The sequence below is a fragment of the Temnothorax curvispinosus genome, unplaced genomic scaffold (genome assembly GCF_003070985.1).
Source record: "Temnothorax curvispinosus isolate PA1 unplaced genomic scaffold, ASM307098v1 QBEX01007785.1, whole genome shotgun sequence".
In the NCBI taxonomy this organism is placed as follows: domain Eukaryota; kingdom Metazoa; phylum Arthropoda; class Insecta; order Hymenoptera; family Formicidae; genus Temnothorax; species Temnothorax curvispinosus.
In genome coordinates, this window is record NW_020217565.1 from 441,542 (window position 1) to 453,761 (window position 12,220).

General features: G+C 36.5%; 1 protein-coding gene across 1 annotated transcript in view; it reads left to right on the forward strand.

The window, feature by feature from the left end:
* The window catches only part of LOC112457480 (insulin gene enhancer protein ISL-1), a 33,229-nt gene extending 21,285 nt beyond the window's left edge, over positions 1 to 11,944 (forward strand). Inside the window, 4 exon segments of the mRNA XM_025020580.1 lie at positions 2,192 to 2,496; positions 6,260 to 6,561; positions 10,769 to 10,975; positions 11,166 to 11,944. Of these exon segments, the coding sequence (XP_024876348.1) occupies positions 2,192 to 2,496; positions 6,260 to 6,561; positions 10,769 to 10,975; positions 11,166 to 11,393 (1,042 nt within the window). The 3' untranslated portion in view covers positions 11,394 to 11,944.
* The last annotated feature ends 276 nt before the right edge of the window (positions 11,945 to 12,220 follow it).

The window sequence follows — 12,220 nt, forward strand, 5'->3', positions numbered from 1 at the left end:
ATATATATATATATATATATATATATATATATATATATATATATATACAATATTATATTTTTCTAAATTGCACGTGATGTCCCGGAGCCGAAGTATATTGGTTCTTTTAATTACATCCGTTTTGCAAAAATAAAGAGTATCAATTGTGGCTAAAGTTACAACGAGTACGATTTCGCTTCAATTACGAGGATGCAGATAATTGCTCGCACACGTAAAAGTGCACCGAAACATCTCTCGATGCGCGTGGAAAAAGTTTATCGACTTTGAAAAATAAGCAGTAGCGATGATAACAATAGAAACGTCTATTGTACATCAACGCGGTCGTCAATTACGCGACGGGCAACCATTAATCCCGCGTTACACCGCCATCAATTTCACTCACATTACCGCAAACTTTTTTGCCAATTTCACGATGTACATTGGACATTTCGTTGTATCCCGTGCTGCACACATTAGCGTACGGTTTATTTATTGAATTTATATATATATATGTATATGTTTGTATAAAATTTATATTTATATGTATAAAAAAGCTGGCCCTCAATGTGTTGAATACAGAAATAAATACACAACACGACAATAAAGTCACTTTAGCTCGATTTATGTTTCTCCACTTTGCATTTATCGAATTTAGAATAAAGCTTTTATTTCCAGTTAACTGAAAATGTTTACAACTTCGCGATGTAGTAAAATAGAAGCAAACAAAGGATGAAAATTTATCAAAAAAAGAAAAAAACAAATAATGAAAAAATTAACATCGCGATTCATTCTCTGCTGGATAATATTAGATTGATACTGACACAAACGTTGTAGCAAAGAAACAATCAGTAGTTGCCTCACAATGAGAAATGTACATCAACAATTATCAACAATTTATCAGAATTGAATTTGCGCACTTTATATATACATATAAACTTCGTTAATATTGATTAATATTGAATTTTCTCCGTGTATTGATATATTTAGGAGAAAATTTTATAGTAAATATTACTATGGTGTCGCACTAGCTGCGGACCATCGAGGAATTTCAAGTTAAAATACTATAATTATTGTTTTAAAAACGATAAAATAACGTAATTTTTACCATAAACATAGTAATTTAACTTAAAATTCCTCGATGGTCCGCAGCTAGTGCGACACCATAGTAATATTTACTATAAAATTTTCTCCGTGCATAAATAAAACAATTAATCATTAAAGTCTAACTTGACCGACATATAAAATCCACAAGTAAATTAGAAAATGCCATTTTATGTAAATTTATATATTTTTTTTTCACTTAGCTATCGATTATTTATCGATCTTAAAACATAGTTTTTGTTAGAACAGTAAATTCAACATAATTAAATCGATAATCGATTTAACTTTCTGAAATATTAAGCATTCTTTAAATCACTGTAACAAATTTATTATGAAAAATATCCCAGCTAGGGTTCGAATTAGACTTTTCTTTCTAATCCGTGACGTCTTTACCAACTTGATCACTAAGTTATGTAAATAATCCTAATTTCAAATTATAATGAAAATGAATCAAAGTAGTCCGAAAATGACAATTTTGGCCATATTTATATATCTATTGCAAATTATGTTTTACGTTTTTGCCTAACGGCATCTAAAAATATAATCTTTCCTCTTTAAAATGAAGATTTCCTCTTTAAATCTTTTTCTTCTATCTCTGTTTTCCATGTGCGTTTTTTTTATCGATCTACTAGACTTCAAGATTAGAGAATTCTCGTTATACATTACTAGTTTTTGTAGTAAAATGTGTGTTTATAACCAAAATCCTAATTTTTGAACTATTTTGTGCTATTTTCTTTTAAACTTGATATGACAACAAAATCCTGAAATCAGATTCAGATTCAGTGCATCAAATTATTTCAAAAACCAGTACATATTCTAAAAAAAAAAAAAACATTTTTATAGAGTTACGTAATTATTCTTTTTCTTTTACTTCTTATTATTATTTTCACGCGGAAATTGTTACATTTTTTTCGACCACACTTGTTTCAATAGATAATTTTTCTCGATCTTACGAGAATTCCTCGTTCTAGTTAGATTTCCTTCAAAATCATCCAGAAAATTCAATTCAAGCTCTATTCGCAATTTTTCTATTCGGAAATCCTCGCTTTGCAAGTTCGTTGTGTTTATTCGTCAGAATGGCGAATATATCTCTCTTTCATATGTGTTGCAGGTTGTTCGGCACGAAGTGCGACAAGTGTAGCCAGTGTTTTAGCAAAAATGACTATGTGATGAGAGCGAAAACTAAGATCTATCATGTGGAGTGCTTTCGTTGTTCCGCATGCATGAGGCGGCTCGAGACCGGCGACGAGTTCGCTCTGAGGCAGGACGGCCTCTTCTGTCGGCACGATCACGATGCCCTCGAGGGCGGAAAGCACTGCACCGGAGTTGTCGGTATACCCGGAAGCGAGAATAACAATAACGCCTCCCTGACGAACAACAATCATCATCTACACCCGAACGACGGCTCGATGTCAGGTAAGAGCACAATCGTCGAAGACCGAATTCTTTTTTTCTTCTCTTTTCTCTCCTTTCGCCCGCGATACGTTTCGAATTGCGAAGATATTGGCGATATTGAAAATTATCACCGTCATGAAATCTTATTTTAAGGTTTTTCAGAGAAGCGGAAAGTTCTGAGAGAGACAATACCGCCGCAGTTTCTGAATTTACACGCCGCGTTATCATAAAGTCTACTTTCGTATCGTCTGTTGTTATTTCCGTTCCCCCGTCAGTTATCCTTAATTGCCTTAAATGAACACAGTTATCGAGATTCTACGATTAAATAATCTTCGCGCCTGTGTGAAATGGGGAATCCGGCTTCTGACGTGCGTCATACGACGAGACGTGGGATATATCTGTGGATTATCAAGCACAGTCTATCCATGTTCCCAAAGACCAAATTTGCAAAAGGGCGCGCGCTCGAGGGTAAGCTCAAAGGACTCTCCTATGTTGTGTTAGGCTCACGACGTATAATTAGGTGTTGATAATTGAAGCCGTTAAGACCGTAAAGGCTTGACCACTACCCTCCTACACGTCAGGATTACACGGGCTTAATGTCCTGTAGCCTAGCATAACGCGCGCGTACGTCCCAACCGGTTGGACTGCTACCGAGCGAATTAACTCGACCGTGCGGGAGCCGAAATTCAGACACTAAATCCAGCCGTGTGTAAGATGTAGTACGGGATTGCATCGGCATCGCGGCAGAGCAATTAGGTTTCGAGAGAAGAGGACGATTTGACAAATAATCAATGGGAGTTAATGCCAGAGGCGACTGATATTAACTCTTTTGACACCTCGTGTCGGAAGGCAGTCGCAATTACAACTCGCTAATTTGCCAAATCGGTTAGTGTGCCAATGACAAATGATTAAGTAAACGCCGGCGAAATACTACTACAAACTACTTCAATAAGAAACCACTATACTTGATGTCAAAGAGCACGCTCGATTTTTCTTTCCTGGGATGTAAGAGCCAGAGAAGAAACGAACGAACTTTTTAATGTGATACGTATATAGTAATCGAGATGCGAAAAAAACTGCGACGCGCGCACGATGATCGGCTACCGTTTTCCACGTGAGTTCTCTCTCCACGCTCTTCCCTCACAAAATGCAAAGGACAAACGTCGGCATAATTACCCGATATACTAATTTTCGTGCAAATAACTCGTGTGCGGCAGCGCGACGTGCACACGTCGTCCCGTGTTTGTCATTGCGATTCGTCATTGGAGATCGTCGCGCGTTTCAACGTCGTTCTCTACGCACGAAAAAGTTGGACCACCTTGTGCCGACGGTAGTGGCCCCGACGTGTCTTCGGAACGTTGCCGAGGTGCCAAATGTAACACCACCCTGCCAACTACTGTCGCGCATAACTACGCACGATCTGTTTCCTCTTATTCGTATTTTCTTTATTAGCGCGCCGGGGATATCCCGCGGGACGGGACATCACGAAAACGTGTCGTCAAGTTATTAATAGCCCACGAATTACCGATCAGCTCTAATAAACTGTCCGCTTTCAATCTGCGAGAAATAACGATCGTTCTTGGTATCGCGAGATCTATATAGTAACATTTCACGCGACTCCAATCTTGTTTTATAACGTTAGAATAAAATAGATTTCTTTTTGTAGAGTTTATTTAATACCTGAGATAATTTTTTAAAAATTAAGGTAATTCTAATTTTGTCTTAAATCATTCTTTGTTTTTTTTAATGGGTTCTGTGAATTTATGCCCCGCGATTATATGAACGCTCGCCGCTCTCTAGGCGTTAAGAGGATCAAATTTATTAGGGCACGGATTATTTACGTGTAAAGAAACAAATTTCCGACGTTGTCGTTTGAACACGCACGCCACAAAATAGTCCATATCGATCGATCATTAAAAGTTTAATTAAGAGTATGCTTTTCAAAAGAATTTAATTTCTTGCTGATGTTACACTGTGATGAAATAACTTCCTCCTCAAACTAAGCGCTTCTCTTCGCCGCATACCTCTCATTCTTTCTCCGGAAGGTACTTCCAATCTGTGCGATATGATAGGTATATGATCTTACACGATCGTTTTTCGAAGGTCGAGAGTCTGTTCACTCTTCTTATCGTCGTGCCGCCGTGTCAACGCCGGTTTCATTCTCGCTTATGCCAACCGAGACCGCTATTTGGTTAGGACACAGAAATAGGATTTCGTTTGTTCTCTTGTAGTGTACTCTCGTTGACTTTCTGTCTTCCCGCTGGCGGATCTACTAGATTTCGAACGACACGACACCTAAAGCGTCGACGTTGCCTAGAATACATCGGTGAAATGGTCAAAATTATCGTTGGACATCTAGCTTCCTCTCTGAATGACGTGGAATGATTTTAAATGACTTCTGCTGACTTTATTTCCTCGTTACATCGGGAGGACTTCTTCAACATGCATTCTGTATTACATCTTCGTGTGCGTAACGACAAAAATCGAACCGTTTAGACAGGATACTTAAAATTTCGACTTATTAGACTCTGATAAAATAATTAAAAATTTGATTAAAGTGTATATCATATTTCTCTTTTTTAAAAAGTATATTATTTAATTGGCAACGCTATGGTACATTGACAATCATCTCGATCACGAAACTGTTTGCGTTGATAAAGGATTTACGTTTTACTGCCTTTTCTTTTTTCTTTTAAGTAAATCTCAGGTGTATCTTCGAGGAAAGATTCCACGACTACGAGACGGACGGGCAGATTAAACAACGCAATACTTTTTGACAAAAAAAAAGTGGATAGCCTCTGTCGTCTCTTGCAAATAAAACATTACGCGTTCGCGCGACCGTGGCTCGCGAGTTACGAATGATTCGCGATTAAACGTTCCGCGATTCATTCCAAGGTCGCTCGGCTGATCAAGGAATCGCATGAGCACGGGATCCGCGTTTGCCCATCGACAATATTGTCTCTTGACTGTTGTGTCGAGCGCGCTAGGTCCGCAGGCGATCGTCTCGCGTCGTCGGTACCTTTTGCTTCGCTCCCCGTTGGTCGGCCATGCTGAACCAGTATCCGGATCTCCCATTAGCCGGGCACGACCGTTTTGCAAGACCGGTTGGGAAGATATAGTCGCGGGTCCGGAATCGTATCGCGCGCGTATTCTCTTCTTCCGTACCTCGTGTCCGGGATGTTTCGTCTCGCGAAACGCGACTCTCTCGCGGATAAATCTTCGCCGAGAGGCGGCAACCGCACGCTCGCCCTTTGTAAGTAACCGTCGAGAAAAACGTTAACGAAGAATCCGGAAGAGCTGGCGAGTGCCGAAAGATTTACGACCGCCTTGTATTCCGTGTTTCCCTCCCTTTCTACGATTTCGCAGTTGGAGCGAGTCGCGCGCTTACGTCAGTTTATTGCTACCATAAAAATGACAACATCTCTTCCTTTAAGTCTGCCTATTAGATTAACTAATTAACTTTTGCGGAAAACATTCCGTCGCGTTAATACATCTATTTTTTTCCGCAAACTATTAACACCTACTTACGCAATTGTCACAATAATTCAGATTCGATCAATATTTTTTTCTTATATTATTTATACACGTTACATTCTAGCTTACATTCTATATAGTTTTCTTCAAAAATACATATCTTGCATCCTTTAAAAAACGCGCGTTTTTCAAAATATCCCACAATTTGTTTATATATATAATAATTCATATTTTACATTTGAAACACGTATTCGTTTAGCTCAGCTTGGTGGCCACCGCGAGGGAGAACTTTCGACGTTTATGCTTGCAGATTCCGGATCCGAGAGCGGATCGCATAAGGCGGGCGTCGGTGGCGTTCGCGGTTCCGGTGGCCACAAAAGTGGCGGCGGTTCCGACGGAAAGCCGACGAGGGTACGCACGGTTCTCAACGAGAAGCAGTTGCACACCCTCAGAACCTGCTACGCGGCGAATCCCCGCCCGGACGCCCTAATGAAGGAACAGCTCGTCGAAATGACGGGGCTGAGTCCACGCGTGATCAGGGTGTGGTTCCAGAACAAGAGGTGCAAAGACAAGAAGAAGACGATCGCCATGAAGGCGCAAATGCAGGAGAAGGTAACGAGCTACGACATCCCCTATATCAGCTGAAGCTAAATGTATTAGACTACTACGCATTGAAGATTAAAGATTGCGAATTAGAAATTTGAAATTCAAATAATCAAAACATGAATTAAAATTAATATTATTTGATTGGTCAAATTCTCTAATATCTATTTCGTAATTCTCAATCTCTAATGCGTAATCTGATACGGGCTTAATGAGCTTAATATCATTTTGACGATGAACGCGGTGCTAAATTTAGTGAATTCAATCTACTAAATGTATGATGAATAAATATATTATAACGAATAAACGTGTTAGAATAGACTAGCTTATGCTTCGCGACAGAATTGTTCAGAAATTTACTTTTATAAGAAAAGAAACTGTACTATCGAATTTCTATCGATAGTAACAGTGAAAAGTCGTATTTATTTGACGACCACACTCAGAGAAGACAAAATAGTTCTGACAATTGTAATGTAATAACTCTGAAATTTAAATACCTCCCACTCCCCTCTTTCCAAAACTAATTTTATAAAATTATGAGAACGAAAATAGTACTGAGAAATATGAAGATATAGTTACAGAAACAAATGTGATTTTGGATGTTAACATTGTTTCATCAGTTGTATGTAGCTATAAAATAGTAGTAAAATGACAAAATAACCATAATATTTTATAGTTATGTAAACTTCATACAACACATTATGACAATTATATTCTTTTTGATTAGACAAACATTTTTGTAAAACGAGTCATTGTGCCATACTTTTTGTATCAATAATATATTTGTTGTTAATAAAACTATTTTTTATATTATTATTTTCTTGTATTTTTGTTAATACTAACTGCAGCAAATCGCGTTTATTCGACAACCAAACTTGAAGAAAACAAAATAGTTCTATCAATTATAACTCTAAAATTTAAGTATACTCTTGCAACTAATTTTATAAGATCGTGAGAACGAAAATACTAAGAACTAATCAGAAATAATCACAAAAACAAATGTGATTAACATAGTTTCATTATTTGTAACTGTTAAATAATATAGTGAAATGGTGAAATAACTGAAATATATATTGTTATATAAACTTCATACAATAGATCATGATAATTATATATTCTTTCCGTTTAAAATAAACATTTTATTGAAATCAGTTACATTATGCCATAATGGTACACATTTTGTATCAATAATATAGTTTTTGTTAATAAAAACATTTTACTACTTTTTTGTACTCCACTTTAGCTTATTCATTCACAAATGATTAACATTATTATGTTTCTTTAGTTCATGCAACTTATTCATTTTTCTTACCGCAGCTTCATTGTACATGACCAAAGTGCTATTTTTCTTCAACTTTCTAATTGCTGATGCTACTTTTTTCTCTGAGTGTAAAGTTAAATAAATTCTCAGATTCTTAAGCCTTTCTGTTTGCCATTAGCTTTGCGAGTTATAAATCGGATAAATGAATATACAGTTCTTATTTTAAATGCACACTCCGAATATGTGGAAAAAAAGATATTAAAAAATATATATATTTTAGACAAAAGTTGTTTGGTTTTGAAGGAGAAAGAAGCTATGCCACCTATTTGATCATGGATGTGAAGATCATGTTAAGAAAATCGGAAATTTTCATTTCCAATTACTTTGGAAATTTTTAAACGAGAATCCCTATTTTTTAATTGTATATTCTTGTAATTGATGTCAAAACGTTTTCAAAACGCTAGTTTAACCTCTTAAGTGGTAAAGTCTATCAGGTAAAGTCTGTTGTTAATGTCGATGTATTTCGGAACAGTTCCGTGCTCATTGCACAATTTTATAATATCCCGAAGATCTTCGTTTATTCCTAACAAGTCACAAGTAGTTCATAAGTTTAGTGAAAGATTTTCGTGATGTATTTTTGTATTTTTGTCATTTTAAATCACTATCAAAGAACTTTAAATCTCAGTCAAGTGAAAACTTACCGTTAAGAGCTGTTAGTTTGAGAGTACATGTCACTTTAAATACCTACCTAAACTATCTTAAAAAAAACACGTTATTAAAAAGAAATGTTTTAGAATTTAGATAAAACTTGTTTTTTTTTTATGGTTTAGTCTTTCAGTAGTATGTCATGATTCCAAACCCTCTCTGCTGTATGTGTGAGTGAGTGTTACTGATAAGTATGATAAGTGGGTATTGCTCAATTTTTTTACTCTTAAAAAAATTTTTTTTAATGTTATCCACCGTTCTCGAGACATTTTTAAAAGTCTATTTTGTGAAACTTAGTCACTGCAGACAGTAAAACTTCTCTAGGAATTAATAGCTTCCATGCATTCCTCAATATGAGTTTTTATTTCTATTGGTCACGGGCTTTTCTTTATAAATAATGCTTTTCAAGTAGTCTCACAGAAAAAGAAACGGTGAAGTCTGAATTTCTTGCAGGCCACCTTATCGTGCCATTGCGCCCAATTCACTTATCAGAAAGTCTAACATCAATTCTTAACTCTTCGGACATTGTGTGCTAAAGCTTCGTTATGTTGAAATAATAATCTCTGTAATGTCATTAAAGAAGTATCTTCTAAAAGTTCAGGAAATTTATTTTGTAATAGATTTGCAATTAAATATCTCTCTGTATTTGATTAACTTGATAAAGGACTGTTAATAAAGGTAAGCCCGATAAGAGTCGTTTACAATTCCACGTCAAACATTGGCTGTCCAACGATGCTGTCTATTGATTTCGGAGCCAATATGGATTCTCAATCGATCAATAGTAACAATTGTAATGACTGAGTATCGCATTATTATGAAAAACAAAATTAAAAAAGTTTAGCTGCCTTACAATTTGTCCTAAAGCCCGTGTGCAATATTGCTGCCGCTGTATAAAATCTCTTTCATATAATTCTTGGTGAAAAATAATATAATATAGAAAATATTTAAATAATTTTAAATTCTACGGGCTGTTTTATGAATCAATAATTTTTAATTTTTCTGGTGTTGATTTTTGAATTGATATAAATCACAAACCTATACAACACTTTTATCATTAATTTAATTAACATCGAATTAATTTAACTTTTTTTGATTAACTTGTCGAGTAAACGATTTTTAGTTTATGAATAACTAACTAAATAGTTTGACAATCCGGATGCTATCGATCAAGATATTGTCTATGTACCACCAGCCAAAAATTTGAGACTAATTGGAAATGTCTATTATATGAAATAAAATGAAATAAAACTTGTACACTATAATTTAATACTATCAATATTTAGTGCTTTTATTTAAGAAAATGCATTGTTAGTAATCAGAGAAAGAGTTATTTTTAGTTATTAATTGCATTTGAATTAATTTAAGTCAATCAAGTAATTTGCATTTTTTATTGTTGCGGTTGGCTATAATACAATGACAAAAATACACTCATGCCTCGCACGTAATATTAATAAAAGCATGTAATGTTAATAAAATCAGTTTACATAATGAGGCGCCTCTAGTATATAATACTATTAATAAAATAACTAGCACACGAATAAACGCTGATATAGTATTGTTATAAATAACTTTAAAATAACTAATCCATAATTGCCTCTATACTATTTCTCACAAAATAGGTGTTTAAACTTGCAAAATTCAATGTGCATTTCAAACATGCGTTAATGCATATACTTAACTATCGAAAAGGATATCTAATTATATCAAATTAATGCATAAGAAAAGTTAATACGAAGAAACATTTAGTTGGTAAAACGGACTTTAGGTTTCTCTTAACCGTAAATTCTTCAAAATAACATTTCTTAGATAGTGTGTAGATTTTTTTGACATTTTTTTAGATAGTGTGTCCCTTTTAAGATAATTTAGGTAAGCATTTAAAATAATGTGTATACCTTTAAAACTTGGTAGTTCTTAACTCATTGTCAGTTGAAAAATAAATGGAAATTTAAATGGGACTTAAAACCAGTGTTTTGGAAAGTCTCTCGACGTCAGTTACAGAGATATGCAATAAAAATGTAGATTTCCATTTGAAAATTTCAACCTGTGTCTTTCAAATCAATATCCAGAAACTAATGAATGACATAACTTTTTCCCCCCTTCAAAATCAAACCACATTTGTCTAAAATATTTTTTCGAAAATACCTTTCTTTCTAAATATTCATAGTGGGCATTTAAAATGGATCATCCTGTATAACGAGACGCTGATATTTCGATGAATGATCTAATGGAACCAAGCGCTTTTTATTTCAGGACGGTCGTAAATTGGGCTTCGGCGGCATGCATGGCATACCCATGGTTGCCAGCAGCCCCGTGAGACACGAGAGCCCTATCGGCATGACGCCTCTGGAAGTTCAGGCTTATCAACCACCGTGGAAGGCGCTTTCGGAGTTTGCGCTTCATACGGACTTGGAACGGCTGGATCCCAACGCGCCGTCGTTCCACCATTTGGTGTCCCAGGTAACGCGTTACACTCGAAACGTTTAACTTTTTGTTTCTTTGTGAGATACCGTCGAGAGCGTATAGCCTCGAACGGCGACTTTCGCGAGCATGATTTATCGAATGCGAGAGAATGATTTATATTTGTGGAAAAATGCCAGAAATTTGTCTTTACTCGGAAATTCGAGCTCAATTATTGGAATAATTGCAGATGCACGGCTACGACTTGCACGGAGGACCACCGGCGCAATTGGGACCCCCGCCGGGGATGCTCGGCGGACCGATGAGCGACGGTGGGGGCGGGCCGTTACCGCCCCCGGGGCCTCATCATCCAGGTGGCGGACCGGACATGGGCCAGCATCCCGACAGCACCGACAGCTACGTGACCTACGTCGAGAGTGACAGTGACTCGTTTCACCACGATACGGGAAGTCCATAGTGTCGTGCGAGTCATGAACGCAAAACTACCACGCCCCTGTCGTCCTTCGCTTTCGTAGCGACCCTCGTCGTGGTGCTCGCCATAACGGCGAGATGCTTGCAACGGAGGATATGAAGCGGCCACGGAGTCGTGGAATACACCGTGATACACAGATGTAGGAGGGACAACACAGATACCAAAGGGCTGCGCCGTCTCATCGATCTTTCGACGATAATCAAACGGACTCGTACCGCTCTGCTACCAAAAACGGGTCGGAAACGACCATGATGAACACGCTGAAAATGACACGAGTGATGGAGGAAAGAAAGGGGGAGAGGGGGCAACTGTCTTGGACGTACATAAATAATGCATTTTCGCTTCAATTCTAAAACGATTTCTTTGAAATGTTACAGAGGAACGTTTACGAGAACAACCGTCTAATCATTAAGCATTACAGAAGTTTTTCGAGAATCTTGAAAAGTTTGAAGAACCTTAACATCCTGTATGTCGATCAGCTTATTGATATATGAAAACCAGATTCTGGTCAGACCGCGAGCGTTATGTTATTTCGATTCCCACACTGAGAAAAAAAAATCGTTGATTCAAAGAAATATTATTTGATTTAACTAAATGCAGCGGTCACGGGCTGTCAAGCTAACATTTGTTAATTCAAAAAATATTATATTGAAATAAATTCAGAATTTCTTAATATTACTCACGTATATTTGATTTAAATATATTAATATTTGCATTAAACAAATCACTACAACTAAACGAGTTTAGTCAAATTAACGACATTTTTTTCTCAGTGCAACATTTTGGCTTCTGATAAAACCTGACGTTTCTGC